Source organism: Gracilinanus agilis, chromosome 2 (assembly GCF_016433145.1).
Source record: "Gracilinanus agilis isolate LMUSP501 chromosome 2, AgileGrace, whole genome shotgun sequence".
Classification (NCBI taxonomy): domain Eukaryota; kingdom Metazoa; phylum Chordata; class Mammalia; order Didelphimorphia; family Didelphidae; genus Gracilinanus; species Gracilinanus agilis.
The window spans coordinates 505,376,684-505,395,568 of NC_058131.1; the positions used below are offsets into that span (position 1 = coordinate 505,376,684).

The 18,885-nt window shown below is 38.8% G+C and overlaps 1 protein-coding gene across 6 annotated transcripts in view; it reads right to left on the bottom strand.

The window, feature by feature from the left end:
* Positions 1–14,284, bottom strand: part of PPP4R3A (protein phosphatase 4 regulatory subunit 3A) — a 65,502-nt gene extending 51,218 nt beyond the window's left edge. For all 6 annotated transcript variants that reach the window (XM_044665030.1, XM_044665028.1, XM_044665029.1 and 3 more), the window contains exon 1: positions 14,143–14,284. In XM_044665030.1, the coding sequence (XP_044520965.1) occupies positions 14,143–14,284 (142 nt within the window). The remainder of the gene's footprint in view (positions 1–14,142) is intronic.
* Between the last annotated feature and the right edge of the window lie 4,601 nt (positions 14,285–18,885).

Below are 18,885 nucleotides of genomic sequence, written 5' to 3' on the forward strand. Positions count from 1 at the left end.
TGGAATATTATTGTGCTGAAAGGAATAATGAACTGGAGGAATTACATGTGAACTAAAATGATCTCCAGGAACTGATGCAGAGTAAAAGGAGCAGAACCAGGAGAACATTGTACACAGAGAATGATACACTGTGACACAATCAAACATAATGGACTTCTCTACTAGCAGCAACGCAATGATCCAGGACAATTCTGAGGGACTTATGAAAAAGAATGCTATCCACATCCAGTCAAAGAACCATGGGAGTAGAAATGCAGAAGAAAAACATCACATGGCTCATTGGAGATGTGAATTATAAACGATCACTCTATTGCAAACAATAATATATGACAATAGGTCTTGATCAATGATACATATAAAACCCAATTAAGTTGCTTGTTGGCTATGGAAGAGGAGGGAGGAGGGGAGAAAAAGAATATGAATCATGGAACCATGGAAAAATATTCCAAATTAATTAAAAATAAAATTTAAAAAATAAAAAGATTTTGGAATACTATTTTCCAAAAAGCAAGAGAGACAGGTTTACAACCAATAATAACTTATCTTGCAAAGCTAAGTATTTTCCTATAGGATTTGTGAATTGGGCCTTTAATGGAGAAGACTCAAGAATTTCTGATAAAAAGACCAAAGCTGAGTAAGAGCTTCTAAATACAAATGTTAAAGAGTCCAGAAAAACCTAAAGAGGTAACATTCTAAGGAAGGAAAATAAGTGTCCCTTCAGAACCATGTCTTTACAAAAGAAAGTCAGAGCTGCTGGGGATGGTAGCAGTGGATTGTTTCTGTTCTGAGGGCCCATAGCAAGGAAGGGGGAAAGAGTTTAAAAAATACAAATAATGTAGAAAAGTACAAAGAAGGGGTAGAATTTACTGTTTCTCATAAATGAAGTTCATGAGAAGAATAAAAACAAACATGTAGTTAGAATGGAAGTAGTATGTATCAGAAGAATTTTGCTATTACCCAAAGGTTGAAGACACACACACACACACACACACACACACACACACACACACACACACTTTGGTGAAAAATTTGATATATTTTTTTCAGTGAAACAGGTTGGGATGAGAGGAAGGGATTAAAGAAAAGGATAAACCCAGAGGGAATGGAAATGGTAAAAAGCAAAACTAACTTCCCAGTTAGAAGGGAGGGAGATTAAAAAGGGAAAAAGAAAAGTTAGAATCAAAGGACATTCATCTCTTGGAGAATAGCTGAACAAATTGTGGTGTGAATGTAATGGAATATAACTGCACTATTAGAAATGTCAAAAGAGAAAACTGAAACTTAGTTATAGTGAACCGATGTAGAGTAAAATGAACAGAATTAGAAGAACTTATATATGCAAGCAATTTGGCCAAGCACATATTCAGAGAACTTAAGTAAAGCATGCTATCTACCTCTTGACAGAAAGGTGATAATCTCCAGATGCAGAAACCTTTTTATAGCCATTGTGTGGAATTGTTTTCCTTGACTGAATGTTACAAATGAACCTCTCTTTTGCTTTTATAGTTGGGGGGTTGGGGGTGGGGTTGGGAAGAGACAAGAGGTTGGCAAGTGATCCCAAAGAAACAGGGGCCACTGAAGCATTTTTTAAAATTCATATAAGACTGTTCAGAAGGAAATAATAAACAAGGAGGGTAGTTTTTAAAGCAATGTGTGAAATTTATTATGTACCCAAGTGAGGGGTGGGGGGTGGGAAACTCCAAGGGGTAGGAATTAGAGACAAATGGTTTCATATATATATGTATTAACTATTCTTTGTTTTGGTGTTTAAATTAAAATTTTTTTAAGTTTTTTAAAAAAGGAAATGAGATGCTGAGATTGCTGATGATGACAAGAAAAACTGTGGATGAATCACAACGAGCATATCAAGAAGCTTTTGTCATCATCAAAAAAAGATGATATCAATGTATCCTATACAACTGGGTTAGTTAGGCCATGAACATCTTTGTATTATATTATGAGATGCTGCATCCTCCTTGTTTTCAGAAAGTTTGTAACATTTGTAAAGATAGCTTTTGATGAAGACATTGCTGGATGATACAATAAGTAAAGAATCCTAAAAAGACAGGATACTAATAATGAAATTACTGAGAAGACATCTCACGCTGGGAACATCAGAAACCAAGAGATTAGGCTGAAGCAGGAGGGGAAGATTTTACCAGTCTCCCAATGTTGGATTTGCTGGCCTCATTTTAAAATTTTACACAGCAGGCTATATATCCACACTGTACCACAAATAATTTATAATTTATGTTACTTCTAGTTTAATGTTTCTATTTCCCTTGTTCTTTTTTATGTTTAGGGGAACAGAGTCAGTTAACATTTAGGGAGTTATCTGCATTCATATATGGTAGCCCATATGTCATTTTAATACAAATTTGAAATATCCAGCAGCACTTTTGGTACACTGTGGCCTGCAAAAGGCCAGGGTTAAAATAGCTTTCATATCTTAAGCAAGGAAAACTGTCTACAGATTGGCCTGTTATGGGGGAAGAGAGGAATAACTGATTTCAGTCACAGGTGTAGTTACTATGGATACTTTAAGGTTGACATTAAAAGCCAAACTACAGTTATCTCTGAAATACACAATACTCTGTGCACCTTTACACCTTTGATCACTGCAATTACACAAGTGCTACTCAAATCAAATTTTAACTCGATTTACTCTGGATAAAGGCAGAAACAATTCATGTCCAATTATTTGTTGTTACCACTGTTCACACTCATTTTTGCTATATTTACTTTATTTATATTTAGGTAATTCAGTAGGCACTGTCTACTACAGCAAGCAACAAAAGGAAAAAATTATGTTTAACTTTTAAAAAGGCTTTTTTTCTGGAATAACTGATAACATGAATACCTAACTAGGAAAACACAAAAATAAAAATGGAATCAGAAGCAACTAAAAAAACCCCACTAATGGCTATGTGATTATAAGTGACCAAGGCTTAGCCAGAAAAGATTTAAGAAAATCTGATTTCCTCTTTTGCAAAGATGGAAGACAATAGGTAGCAATGTTACATATACTGTCAGATATAAAGGTTTTCGGAACTGCTGTCTTCTATTTTTAAAACTATTATAAGGGAAGGGTCGCTATGTGTGGGTACAATATATTTGGGAAAAAAGTGTTATTAAAAACAAACAGCATCAATAAAAAACATTCATAATACTACAGAAGTACATGAAAGGTATAAAATTTGTTTAGGGGGAGGAAGATCAAAGATTCACAAAGAGTAGGGAGCACTTGAGTTGGATGGGTAAGAGGAATTCAGTAAGGGGGGAGCATTACAGACACAGAGCATAAAACAAGGTATGGAGGCAGGAGGTACAAAAGGGTCCCAGGTTAACTGAAGAGGAGAGGATAAGATTTGAAATAGTGAGCTTATCACTTAAGGTTCTCTACAATGTTTCCAATCTATTCTTCCTACCTTATTTTTCAATACTCCCTTTTCATGCACTCTCTATTCCTGCCAAGCTGGATTATTAGTCATTTCCCAGACTCAACATTCCCATTCACACAAGTTGTACCCCATACGCCTAAAATGTATTTCCTCTCCTCATCTCCACTTTCTAGGGTCCTTATCTTTCTTCAAGGTTCAGCTCAAATATCACCAACCTCCACTAATCTTTACCTGATCCTCCCTAGCTGTTAGTGCTCACTCCTCTTCAAATTATCCTATATAACATATAGGATTATAGATAAAAGACATTCAAAGCAGCAGTGATGATGAACCTATGGCACAAGTGCCAAAGATGGCACCCAGAGCACTCTCTGTGAGCACTCATGCACCCCACCCACCCCCAGTTTGTTACTAGAAAGGTGGAGGGACAGGTGGAGCTGCTCCCTTCCCTTACCCCACTGTGCCTGATATTTTTTCACACACCCCCCCCCACACCACACACCCCTCAGGAGCCCAATATGGCTCACAGGCAGCAAAGCTAGAGGGTAGCAGAATCCTTGGGCCACTCAGTACTCTCCCCCTTTCTATACTCCCAGAGGACATTCCTCACATCACCCACCCCTCTGCCCAGCAGCCTAATAGGAGTGCTTTCTACCTCCCCTGTGTGGGGTAAGGGGGGAGGGGGAGAGACAGGGCAAGCACAACAGTTGGTGGAGTGGTGGAGGGGCCCAGCACTCCATCTCTAAAAAGCTTGCCATTATTACTGTTCTAGGGTATCTAGTACAACCCTACTCTTTTACAGATGATAAAAGTGAGGACCTGGTGAGATAACATGTTGAAGGTCTCACAGCCATGAAGTGGAAGCGCTAGGATTTAAACCCAGGGCCTGTAATTCCAAACTTAACACTCTTTCTACTTTACCATGATGCCTCTCAATTGATCCCTTCCCCACCACTCAAATTTAAGCCCTGTAAAAGCAGAGACTCTTGATTATTGAACTGGATAGTGCATGGAATGAATAAACATAATATTAAAGAGGCTAGTGTTGAATGAAAAGAGAAAATGGTACCAAGAACGAATGCATACAAAATTTAAAAACAAAAAAACCAGATGTCAGTTACAGATTTACTATGAACTCATGGTAGATCTACCTTGAATTCCTCTTTTCCAGTACTCTGTATTTTATTCTAAGAATTATCTATATTTTAAAAATGAACAATTAGTAGCTCAGAAAAAAATTCCTACAATTGTCTTTCAAAACCTTTGGTCTGAATAGACTTGGTGTAAGTGACATCAGCGAGACAGTGTATGATAAACCCAAAAAGCCCAACTTTTGGGACAAAAATCCACTATTTGACAAAAACTGCTGGGAAACATCTCACACCCTACACCAAGATAAATTCAGAATGGGTGAATGACTTGAATATAAAGAAGGAAACTATAAGTAATTTAAGTGAACACAGAATAGTATACTCATCAGATCTCCGGGAAAGATTTTTAAAACCAAGCAAGAGTTAAGAGAAAATTACAAAATGTAAAATAAATAATTTTTATTATATTAAATTAAAAAGGTTTTGTACAAACAAAAACAATGCAACCAAAATCAGAAGGGAAACAACAAACTGGGAAAAAACTCTTTATAACAAAAAACTCTGACAGGGGTCTAATTACTCAAATATGCAAGGGGCTAAATCAAATTGTATAAAAAAATCAAGCCATTCCCCAAATGATAAATGGGCAAGGGACATGAATAGGCAATTTTCAGATAAAGAAATCAAAAGTACCAATAAGCACATGAGAAAGTGTTCTAAATCTCTAATAATTAGAGAAATGCAAATCAAAACAACTCTGAGGTACCACCTCACACCTAGCAGATTGGCTAAAATGATAGCAGGGGAGAGTAATGAATGTTGGAGAGGATGTGGCAAAATTGGGACATTAATGCATTGCTGGTAGAGTTGTGAACTGATCCAACCATTCTGGATGGCAATTTGGAACTATGCCCAAAGAGTTCTAAAAGACTGCCTGCCCTTTGATCCAGTCATACCATTGCTGGGTTTGTACCCCAAAGAGTTCATAGATAAAAAGACTTGTACAAAAATATAGCCGCACTTTTTGTGGTGGCAAAAAACTGGAAAATGAGGGTATGCCCTTCAATTGGGGAATGGCTGAACAAATTGTGGTATGTGCTAGTGATGGAATACTATTGTGCTCAAAGGATTAATAAACTGGAGGAATTCCATGTGAACTGGAAAGACCTTCAGGAATTGATGCAGAGTGAAAGGGGCAGAGTCAGAAGAACATTGTACACAGAGACTGATACACTGTGGTAAAATCAAATGTAATGGACTTCTGTACTAGCAGCAATGCAGTGACCCAGGACAATTCTGAGGGATTTATGGAAAAGAACACTACCCATATTCAGAGGAAGAACTACAGGAGTGGAAACACAGAAGAAAACAACTGCTTGAACACATGGGATGTAGACTTAAAACGACCACACCAATGCAACTATCAATAATATGGAAATAGTCCTTGATCGATGGCACACGGAAATGCACGTTGGCTATAGGGGAGGAGGGGTTGGAGGGAGGTGAAAGGGAAAGAACATAAATCATGTAACCATGGAAAAATTTTCCGAAAAATGAAAATTAAAACAAAACAAAAAAACCTTTCGTCCAAAGGTCTTCTCAATCCCTTGCACTTAGCTCCAGCAACCAAAACTCAACCCACTTATGAACCTAAACCCCTTAAAAAAGACACAAACCTCAGATATCCATTAAGTTTGACCCCTCCTATACCCTATTATATCTCAAGATAGGTTTACACAGCAACATAAATTGTTTTTAAATGAAGTTTGATAATAAAAACCCAATAGTAGGTATCCATTTCCTCATTATTAGCCCTGTGCTAGGGGAAAAAATCATTCAAAAGTCATTAGGTTATTGGGCAAATGTACTTTTGAAAATGTTTATCAAATGTAATATTACACATATGTAATTTATATATGTGTTTCTAAGTAATATAACTTTTTAATGTAATATGGAATAAATCCAACAGGCTAACACATTCTTTGTTTAGACAGTTAGGTGGCATAGTGGGTAGTATGTTGAATCCGCCAATCAGGAAAATCTTGAGTTCAAATCAAACCTCAGATATTTACTATGTGTGCATCCCTGAGCAAGTAAATTAACCTATCTGCCTCAGCACCCTCAACTGTAAAACTGACTTAACTCCCAAGATTGTTATGAGAATCATATTTGTAAAGCTCTTAGCACAACAGTGTTTGATAGAAGGTGCTTAATAAATGCTTGTTTCTTTCCTTCCTTCTATCCCTCACAAAAGTAATTTGACAAATTCTACATGTTAATGGTAATACATTGAAAACACATCAAACCATAGGACAGTGATTCCCAAAGTGGGAGCTACCGCCCCCTGGTGGGTGCTGCAGTGATCCAGGGGGGTGCTGTGATGGCCACATGTGCATTTATCTTTCCTATTAATTGCTATTAAAATTTTTTAAAAATTAATTTCCAGGGGGCCAAGTAATATTTTTTCTGGAAAGGGGGCGGTAGGTCAAAAAAGTTTGGGAACCACTGCCATAGGACAATGGTAATTCTATTTCAGATCTACTACTGGTTAGCTGTGTGGCCTTGGGCATTTTTTCTATGCCTATTTCTTTGTATAACTAATAAGAACACCTACACTCAGGACAGTTTTGAGGACAAAGATGAGTATAATTATGCTTTGAAAAACTAAAAGTATTATACAGAATTTATGGCAGCTGGATGTGGTGGTAGCACACTTCTGTAATCTCAGCTATCAGAGAGGCTGAGGCTGGCAGATCTCAGGAGAGGGCTGAAGCTAGCTAGTCATCCCAACTAAATTCAGCATCAGTATGTCAAGTACCCAAAAGCATGGAGCCACTACCTTGATTAAAGAGGGATGAACTATGTTAGAAACCAGCAGGTCAAAGTTCCTATGCCCATTACCAGTAGTAATTACCATTACCTTGTGAAGAGCCTCTGTACTTTTAGCTTGGATGAGTTCAGAAGATCTAGTTTTAAAAAACAAATTATTAGGGGGCAGCTAGGTGGCTCAGTGGATTGAGAGCCAGGCCCAGAAATAGAAGGTGCTGTGTTCAAATCTGACCTCAGACATTTCCTAGCGGTAGGACCCTGGGCAATTCACTTAATTCCCATTGTCTAGTCCTTACCACTCTTCTGCCTTAGAACCAAGGTAAGGGTTTTAAAAAAAAAACAAACCCCAAAACCCAATATATTAATAAAAAGGAAAGCATAAGAAAATTTATTCTTAATCTTTTCAAACAGTACAGAACTGGTTTTCCCAAACTACACAGTTGTACTTCTTGAAGGCATTTTGGTATATTTTACCTTTCCTTATTCCCTTTATAAATTATGTACAATAACATCCAACTTAAGTTTACTTATGGAAGGGGAAAAAAAGCAAATTACCATCTCTCTTATATTCCAGCAAATTCACAGGTATATTTGACTAACCAAGGCAAGCACTACAAATTTATATCTAGTTTTTTGTTTTTAAATGCAGTTTGGTGTATATCTATAACAATATAGGTTTTGAGTAAGATGAAGAAATCAATGAAAAAATAAGTTAGTGAATACTATAACTTCATCCTTCCTATGTGAACTTCTATTTTTGAAGAAAAATCTTTATTGGTGATAGGAACATTTAGCAGGGGCAAGATTTGTTACCTGACCACATTTAAGTGGAATACTTAACCCAATTCCCCATAGATACAAAGTGACTCTAAAATATTTCAAAATATTAAGATTTTAATTTTTACTTTATTTTATGGAGATTGTATAAAAAATAAAAAAACTAGAAGACAATAGTTTATTGGGCAAAAAAAGTTAACATAATGACTTGGATGTAGTCCACTACTAATTATTCTATAACTACAATAACTGACACTAGCAATTTTCCATTTATACATCTATTAGTCAATAGCTATAAAGGATTTTACAAATATTTGTTTTTTCCTCAATCTACCAACAATCAATTGATCAATTATCCCTATAAACAGAAGGAAGTTTGTAGTAGTGTCATAGATAATCCAAAACAGTACTAACATAATTCAACCTATGTTTGGCTTTGAATATTATGACATTGCTCTGGAAAGTTAGTCAGAAGACTCCGTTTCTAAACAGGACTCCAATAAGAATCATTTGAATTTAGCTAATATTTGACTTGGGTGGGGATCAGTTTTCTCATCTGTAAAAATGTTAAGGGTTCACACTGCTTGTCTGTGGCAAATTTTTATCTGTTTGCAAGACTTCTCCTGCTAAAGGTTCTTCTTAAAAACTTTTAAACTTTTAAAAATTCCATCTTGCTTTTCGATTCTGGCTCCCAAAATCTGTTTCCTATAGATTCTCAAGAATTACTGCACTTTGAGACTAAATATCAGGAAGAAAATTTAGGTATAATATATCTGGACTAGGTAATTCTTAATGTCTTATACTAAGCTAGCATTATGATCATTTATTTTTATCCTTCCTATTTATTACACTTATCTGAGCTTATAAGAAAATCACTTTAGGGACCTCAAAGGTACATCTGAGCCTGTGAATGGTGGCAAAGGAAGGTAGACCAACTAGCATGTAATGTAAAATTCACTGTAAATTATCAAAAAAAAAAGCGACAAAGGCTTGAGATATCAATAGACATTTTTCAATGCTAACACCTTCCCCCCAAGAATAAAGGAATAATGAATCCTGAATCTTAAAAATCTCTCTATTGTCTTAATAAAGAAATACATTAAGTATTGTTCACAAGTCTGAAATGGCTGCGATCTTCATTTAAAAGGCTCTTAAAATACCCCTTCTTTTTCAATTAAAACTGAAACATTTATAATTGTTTTGAGGGTGGGGAAGTGGAGGCAGGTTTCTTGGGCAAAAGAAGCAGGATATAGCGTACAATTTCTAGTTGAGAGATATGTTTATCACTTATATGAAATGTGGAATTATTTGGTTTCAATGTGAGTTATTAAAAAATAACTTAAAATTTAGCTGTGTCAACTATAGAATACAATGTAACAAAGCGGAGAGAAGGAAACTATTTCCAAACTATAAGGTACAAAAGATGGCCTTTGTTTCAGGGAGAAGCTTTGGGAGGTGGTGGTTAGGGAGGAGAAATAAGTTAACAAAAGCACTGTGCAATTACCCAAAGGCAATTTAACCTACTCTGTTCTTCCTGGCAATTCAGAATGTAGGTCCATCATCCACTTACAGTGTTAATCCAAGATCTATGTCAAGTTCCCTATGTTGTCCATTCAAATACATATCATAGGACAATTTACACTCTTTACCCAGTCTTTTTTTTCCCAGGTAGACTAAGAAGGCTTAACTCTTGAGTGATTATGGAACACACTTACAAATCTTTGCAACTTTTATGCTTTAATACAATTAGCACATTGACTTTGTCAAACAGATGTATCTAGACAAGCTGATCATCTATAAGGAATCCTTCTAAAGGTTCTGACAAGATAACTGCTGAGGTTTTTCCCAGTTCTAAATCCTTGATACTATAACTGTGCCACACATCTTTCATGACAGTGATTAAAAACAAACAAAAAAAACACACCAAACTATGGAGAACAAGAGAACATGTATAAAGAAAGGACATCACCTAGAAAGGTGAGTGACTGAGGGAGGGTTGGAACAACTTGAACTTGACATTCAAGCAACATCAAGAAGTCTAGAGGAAGGCTTCTAGCCATGTAGGGTGGATGCCCTAAGAAGGATTTACAAGAAAACAAGTACAAGAGTTGCTCAGGCTGAGCAGGCATAGATGGGTTGCAATCTGAACTGGTGAATTATAAAAAGGTGCAAAATTCCAGAGTAACATTTAATTTAAAATCTGTTCTTTTATAGCTGGTCACAGTTTAACCATTTAATTTATATGGTTTTTTAAAAATTACTATAAACTTAAGAACTGTCAACAAAAACAAACATACAAAAACCAGGACAGATTACATAAAACTTATCAAAACAAATTGGGACCAAACAAATTAAATAAAAATGTTTGTTCAATGTTCCCATTTCCAAATTCTATAACCATGGGTTTTATTTTCTTTTTCTATATACCTAATTATAGTCACTATATACAATGTTCTGATACTAATGACCTTATCATTCATTGTTTAAACAAGTACCTCTATTTGTCACAGGATGCTTCATATTCAGTTCTAGTAATATAAATTCGATTACATTAACATAGCAAAAAGTATCTTTCTTTCTTTCTTTCCTAGACATAAAGGCTGCTTCCAATTTTTTGATATTCAAAGCAAAGCAGTCATGAAGACTGTTTCCCTTTCTATGATGTTTTTATAAAAGATCATTGCCCCAAAATAAACACTCACACTTGCATACTCAATCTCTAAAATGAGCATGCCAGTCTGCAAGCCCAACATTGAGTGCCCATTTCCCCAACAAATTTTGGTCATTATAGTGGATGCAAGGATTATATTACAGTAGTTGCAAGTTCATCTAGAACTGCACCTCTCTGATCACTAGAATGTAAGAATTTTTTCATGTAGTTAACCAATTTGTATTTTCATCTTCAAAAACTGTCACATCCCTAGCTAGACCAATGCTTCACTGAAGAATGTGTAATTAGTCTTATAGAAATATGTATCAGTTCCTTACAGATTCCGGATTTTCTGGATTAACTGTTTCCAGTGAACAAAGACATTGTTGAATTCTGCTTTTTAATCCACTCTGTGACTTCTTCATATTATTGGAGAGCTTAATCCATTCTTATTTAGCATTACAAAACTGTTAGGTTTGTCTTTTCTTCAATCATTCTATAGAAAGGGAACATACATTTTCTTATTATTTGACATTAAACTTAAGAAAAACACTCTAAATCAAGTTCTTCAGTCTTAGTAACAAGGTTTCTTTAACTTGGGGGTACTTTTGTCAGAAGCACATTACTGAAACAGTGATTATCTAAAACAAAACTGAAGATTCAAACACAACATTATAACTAACTTGTCTTGATACGAGAAGTGAGTTGTTTTAATTATTTGTCTATTTTTGGCTGAGACTTGACTGTTGTTAGATTTCCTTAAAGCCACAGGTTTCACTGAAAACTTAAAAACCCGAATACTTCTCAAATAGTAATAATTTATACCTTAAGCAGCATACAGAGTTTTGCTGGGCAAATAATTCTGGCTTATTTTTGTATACATTAATTTCCGGTTTCTTTAACCATCTCTTATCTTTTGTGATTTCCACTATGATTCTGATATTTTCTCTATTTCTTCTGGCAGCTTGAAATATTTTTTCCTTATCATTGTATTCTTGGAGTTTAACTAGAAGGTGAATCTTGGGACTTTCCTGGTTGTTCAATGGATTCTATTTTGTTTTCCTGGATGTTTTTGCTTTTCCTGATAAATTTTATATAAAGATTTCTTGGAAGACCTCATATTCTTGTTTTTCTAAATTTTCTGTGATTTTAGTAATCTCAAAATTATTATCTTGTGAAGCATTCCTTAAATTTGTCATTTGATTCTGAGAATTCTTCAATTTGTTTTTGAGCCAGTATATCCAATTGTTGATTACTGTGTATAAACCAGTTTCTCAAGACTATTTTTTTTAATTTTCTACCATGTTCCATAACTTTCTTTTTTCTTCATTGTTTCTTCCCAATTTTTTTCGAAGAGTAGAGAAGTAATTTTAAACTCTAAGTTAAATTCCTATGTGATTTTTAATTTTCTTCAATTTCTATTATTGGTCACAATTCTATTATGTAGTATTAATTTTCTCCATTTTAAAAAATATGCCTTTTTTTATTTCTGTGGTTATTCCTTGCATTTTTCTTCTCTTTGGTGCTTCTTATTTTTTAAAGGGTATGTGACTATTTAATTCCATCTTGAGTGGAAAGTGAACTTTTTGGTTTAAAAAAACTTCACAATAAAGTAGTGTGCAGTAAAATGTACTTTGAAGTTTAATGTTTCATGACCATAGTTCCCCTTTAGCTCACTGAAACTGATGACAGTAAGAAGGGCAGTAGTAAACAAAAGGTTTGAAAAAAAATCTAAGCAAGAATTTATATTCAAACAACCTATAGTTTGGTAGTGGACTTATCTCAAATTAAGCAAAGTAACAAAAAAGCCCATATATCAATTGAAGTACTCCAGAAACTGTCAAAGAGTAATAGGAATTTTACCAGTAGGCACCATCATATCCTTGTTTTGTCCCAATTTATGATTGGGAATTTTAGGTGAGGTGTCTCCCACCAAAGTGTATTGGAAACATTTAGCAATTTAAAAATTTTAAAGAGGTTCCTAGGAGGGCTTAGAGGAAGAACCCTCATCCAGGGTCATTATGTCAGGGTATGTCAGAGAGAGGTCTTAACCCAGGTGACTCTGAGGCTCCAAGGTGGGCCATCATACCATGCTTTCTCTCCCCACATTTAAATAAAAAAGAGGTCTAATACAAAAAAAACGACAGCAAATGGGAAGTTTCCTGGACAAAGAACAATATTATCTACAAAATGCTTTTAAGAGTAAACAGCATATATACCTCAGAGAGCAAAGTAGTATTTTCTATCAAAAGCAAAGTTAGTCTATTTTTGGTGATGTGAAACAGGAGCTCAGGCGTATAATATTTTCAAGTACTCCAAAATCCATTTATGGTAGTTCTTCAAAAGCTAAGAAATGGCTAATAAATATCTTAATGCCTTGCAAAAAATCATATACCTACTCTGCAGATGGGCAAAGTAGTAGGCACAAAGGGATTAGTCAATGACGTTCTCAAGGTCACTCTCAAATGAAGATTTCCCCATTAGATTATAACTCCTTGAGGATAGGGACTTTTTTTTTTTTTTTTGCTTGTTTGTATTCTCCAGCTCTTATAAACGAAGGCCCTCAGTCACCCATTAGATTGTAAGCTCCTTAAGGATCAAGACTAACTTTTGCTTTCGTTTGTATTCCCAGCAATTCAGAGTGCCAGGGAACATAGTAGTCTTTTGCTTTGTATTTCCTGGGTTTAGCAGTGCCTGAAACACGGTAGGGAACTCTCTTTTGTCTCTATTTCCTGAGCTAAGCATAACAGTGCCTGCCACTTAGTAGGCACAAAATCATAAACCTGACTTCAAACCCATTCACATGTGGCCAGTGCGAGCTAGAAAACACGCACGCACGCACGAACCGCACCGCATCACACACCACACACACACACACCTGTAGGCCACAGAAGCAAAACTGCTGGCCTCCTCTTAACACGTTTGAAAGCAGAAACACATGCGTAAAGCAAAAGAGCAGACTGGTCCTTGGAAGGGAAGGAAAGGAAACGTTTCTGGAAAGGGGGAATGGAAATACATGTGGCTGGTCCATTCACTCAATCCGAGGGATAGCGTTTCCTAACAGAAACCTTTTTCCTATTATCATAGGTAGAGAAGCACCTAATCTACTCCAGGGTAGCCAGGGGGATCAGAGAAGGTATCTGTAAAAGCGTCCGGCACCTAGAAGGCACTTCTTTCCTTACTTCCTTCCCTCCAAGAGCGCCGTTTCCCCAAAGGGCTCCGAAACCGCCCCCCCTTCCCCAAGGGAGGAAGGTGCCATGCGCTCCTCCCGCCCTCCTCATCCAGTTTATTTGTGCTTGCCTCCGCTAAGAGGAGGCCGGAGTTGGAGGAAGAGGGGGTCCTTCCCAGCGCCTCCGCCCAGCCTAGTGCCGCCGCCCGCCCCGCGTGCACTCACCGTCGCTCTCCGCCCTGACAAGCAGGGACATGCCCTTCAGCCTCTCCACGTAGCCCGAGGTCACATGCCCGGTGCCCCGGTCGTCCCACTGCCGGTCCTCGTTGAGCGTGTAGACCTTCACCCGTCTCCGGGTGTCAGTCATCCTGCCGCCCCCCCCCGCAGCTACTGCCCGGGGAGGGGGTGAGGAGTGGGGGAGACGCCCCGCGGGCCCCGGGAGGGGGAAGGGAGGCCGCGACCGACTGGGCCCTCTCCGCTCAGCACCGCGGACCGCAGCCTCCCTGCAGGGGGCCTTCACTCCCACGCGCCGCGGCCTCCTCCCTCATGTCACGGCCCGGGAGGCCTGGGGACCCGAGGGCCGGGGTCCGGATCGGCCGCCCCCCTGCAAGTGTTGCCCCGATGCTCCTGCGCGGGTCTATTGTCCAGGCCCAGCTGCCTACCAGGTGGGAAGGGGGAGGAACGAGCTCCACGGGGCGCTGGGCACGGGTCACTGCCCTGCTCCCGCCTCCGCCATGCCCTTCCTTCGTCAAGTCGCTTCCAGCCGCCGCCTCAGGCCGCCGCCATGTTCTCCTTCCTCATACCCGGGCCCCGCCGCCGCGGCCGCCCCCAGCGGCTCCGCTGCTCCCCTGCGCTCTCCGGGTGTTGAGCGTGTCCGCCCCCGGCCTGTGCCCCTGCGCCCGCCGCTTCTCCAGAGTCGGCGAGGGCCCCCCCGGTCGTACCTGGGGCGCCCTTCCCAACGCCAGGTCCCTTCTCGGCCGCTGCCGCCGCTTCTTCCTCCTCCCTCACGGAGCCAAAGCAGCCGCCATCTTGGTTCATCCCTCAATAGAGGCGCGCGGGGTCTTCCAGACCGCAGCTGCAGGGGCCGTACCGAGGCCACGCCATTTAAAGGAACAGGCACCACGGCTGGTGCCTGCAGCCGGATAGAAATGCTTCAGAGAGAAGGAGGGAGGAAGCGAGGGGGAGGGGAAAGAACGGGACGGGGAGGGCGGAGGGCGGGCCTGGAGTTTCCCAGGCTAGACCGGAAGCGAGCGCGGCGGCTCTAGGGATGCAAAAGAAGGCTCGTCGCCCTAGTGACGGCCCAGGACTTCCTAGAGATTATTTGCGCACGCGGGTAAACTAAGCTTAGGGACCGGCTGAACGGAGCTACCTCCCGTCGCTCCCTACGTTCGTCATCAGCCTGGCAGATGAATTTCAAACTGTTCAGAGCCCGCCCTGGCTTATCCGGGCCGCGGCTCCACCCACGTGCATTCGCGGGCTGGTTGCTAGTTCCTGGGTCCTGAGCCCTTTCCCCATTTTTGCAAATAAAATTCTCACTCCCCGGGGCCGGTGTTTTACAACCAGCTGCTGTTTTATTTTCCCTGAGCTCCAAAAAGTCCTAGCGTGGGGTGACACACTCGGTTCTCGCTCCTGAGCCTCAGGCGGTTTGTGAGACCCTTCCCCAGTTTGAAGGGCAGATGACTGAGGAAACAACTGTGGTCTCTGTATCTCTTTCTCTGTCGCCTTAATAAACTGAAACAAATAGTAAACGCAGAAATCTGGTTTCTGTCATTGAGAGGCATTACGATAAAGAGCAGAATGAATTACTAAGTAGCACTCAGTAGGGATCTCTTCTTCCCTCCTCAGAACTCCTAAATCTTAACGGGCTTGTATCTTTTCCCCTACACTTGACACATTTTAATTTTTGTTATATCTATTTGTGTGCCTTCCTGAAGAAGGAGAGTCGGATAGTAAAATAATGTCTAGGTTGAAAGCCCAGACACCTAGCTAAGATTTAGTTCGAGCTCTGCCAATAGTTAGCCATGTGATCCTTTTCAGGAGATTATTTCACCAATTTGGACTTCAATGCCCTTTTTTGTAAAATAGTTTTGGATTAGAGTATTTCTAAGGTAGAGGTTAACTTTTGGGGTGGTTTTTTTTTGGTGACATGGACCCTTTTTGACTATGGACCTATGGAGTTCTTTTCAAAGTTTTTTAAAATATATATATATGTATATATATTACAAAGGAAACTAATTTTATTTGAAGTACAGTTATCATATAAATATATTTAATAAATATATAACATACAAATGTAAATAAATATATAAATACAGTTTTAAGTTCATAGACTTCAGGTTAAGAACACTTGCCTAAGGCCCCTTTCAGCTTGGTCTCTCTCTGACTCCCCATATACATATATACATATGCATATATGTGTATACACACACACCCATATATATGGAACCAGAACCCTCTCCCTCCCTCATTTCTGCAGATAAAATCCTAACAATTTTCCCTCTCCCCTTTCAGGTAGGCTTTCTGTTTAGGATGTATGGGCTTATCTTTGTTAGATTTTACAAATCTTCCCAGGAATTTAAGAGATTATGGCTCAAACTTCTTTTTACACACTCTATACCCCCCAGCTCCTAGCACGCAATTCCTTCCCCAAAGTAGATGATAATAAATGCTTGTTAAAATAAATTAATTGTGCTTTAAGAGGGAAGAGATCTGTAGTGAACACCAAACTGAATAAATCAACTTTAAGGCAGGAATCAAGATTTATTTGTTTTACCACTTCCTCTCCTTTTCTGCTACATTCTCTGCTGTTTTCCTCCTTTACATAGCCAAGTGCTTAGAAAAATTCGTCTATATCCATTGCCTCCAATTTCCCTTATTCTCCACTTATTTCTCAATCCTTTGTGATCCAATACATGATTACTACCCCTAGATTAAAATGGACTGTTCACAAATACCAGTTGCCAGTTTTCATTCTCATCCTTGACTTTTTTTTTAGCTTTTGACACTGTTATTGATAACCTCTGCTGTATACTCTCCCCTCCTTCAGCTTCTGTCATACTACTTTCTCTAGATTCTGGTACTACTTGAACAACTTTTTCTTCTCTGTTTTCTGATTGGATTTTTATCCACATAATGGTCACTAACTGGATGTGTCTTCCAAGGCTCAGTCCTAAATTCTTTTCTCCTTATGCATATCCTCTCTTGATGATTTCATTAGTTTTGATTTCCAAAATTACATATTTAGCTCCAAGTTCCCTCCTGAGCCCCAAGGCAGAAGAGTGGTAAGGGTTAGGCAATGAGTGTTAAGTGACTTGCATCAGACTGCCAATGGGACACTTCTACTACGATATTCTGCAGGCTTCTCAAATTCAATATGTTTAAAACAGCTCTTCCCTCCTAAACCTGTTCCTCTTCCAAATTTCCCTATTTCTGTTGAAATTCTCCTTCCAGGTAGTTACTGAGGTTTCTAACATGGGTCTTACAAAATCTTCATTGCAAATCACTGCCCCACTCTTTTCAGTCAGCTCCCAAATCATGTCAATGAACAAAATATTTCCCATCTGCCCCCTTCACATGGCCACTTTCCTAGTTCAGGTCCTAATTCATCCTCTATACAACTTCAGAATAATCTTATGGCTCCAATTTTACCACATTATTTATTTGCTCAAAACTCTTCAACGGCTCTTTGTAACTTCTAGGATAAAACACAAACTTCTAAGCTTGACAGTTATAATTATTCATGTTTGACTCCCTTAAAAAGTTGCAGAGGGGGCAGTTAAGTAGCTCAGTGAATTGAGAGCCAGGCCTAGAGACCGGGGATGGGGGTGGGAGTGGTCCTAGGTTCAGATTTGGCCTCAGACACTTCCCAGCTGTGTGACCTTGGGCAAGTCACTTAACCCCCATTGCCTAACCCTTACCACTCTTCTGCCTGGGAGCCAATACTGCAAAGCAGAAGGCTAGGGTTTAAAAAAAAAAAAGTTGCAGATATTTTTATACTCCCTTCATTGTCTCTATGTTCCATAAGCTTTGCATTCCACTTCCCATTTCAATTCCTTTGTATAGGCTGCCCCACCTACTTGAAACAGAGTTCATCTTTATCTCCTACTTTTAGAATCATTTAGCCTTAAAGGTTGAACTTGGGTTCCACTCCCTACAGGAAATCTGCCCTTATCCCCTTCATTGTCAATGCTCCCTCCCTCCCTCCTCAAATTATCTCATGCTTGCTTCCTATGTAAATGTTGCCACCCCTAATAGATTGTGACCTTTTTTTTTTTTCATTTTGGCTTTGTAGTTCCATTAGCTAGTTCAAGTCCTGCATGTTATAGGTACTTAATAAATACTTATTGATTTAAAGAATGAGAAAACTGGGTATCAGGTGAAATCAGGATCACATTAGTATAGCTCTGAGTTGCCAAGAGCTGGGATCAGAAGAGAATTCTATCAACCTCTCTAAGCTGATAGAGAATTCTTGGAATGGTCTGTTTAAAGGCTTTTGGGAAAACTTTGTTTTGGGACTCTGAAGGGACTTCTACTCAAGTTTTGAGGCACCATACAGGAGAGGTAGAGATGAAAGAGTAAGATATGAGTGGATACATAAAACAGATGGGACAGCAAGAGAAGAAAAGATAGGTTCATGGCAAAGGGAACTGCAACTAAAATCAGCCCAAACTGGCAATTGTGACTATTAGTGAAGTCTAGTCAACAGATCCTTTCTTCCTTTCCCTTCATTTAAAAAAATAGAGTATAATATTGGGGAAACTTTGTCCAATGTTTAAATCTTAATTCTTTCCTTAGTGACCTCTCTCCCTTAGATTGGCTGGATATAGAGTGGAAGGGGGTAGGAAAATGGTAACTTCTGAGCTCCATTGTAGTTTTCTGTATTTTGTTAAAATGTTTGTTTTCATTTCTAAGATAATATTCCTAATAAATTACATTAACAATGACTTTGCCCAAGATTGTATGATTTCA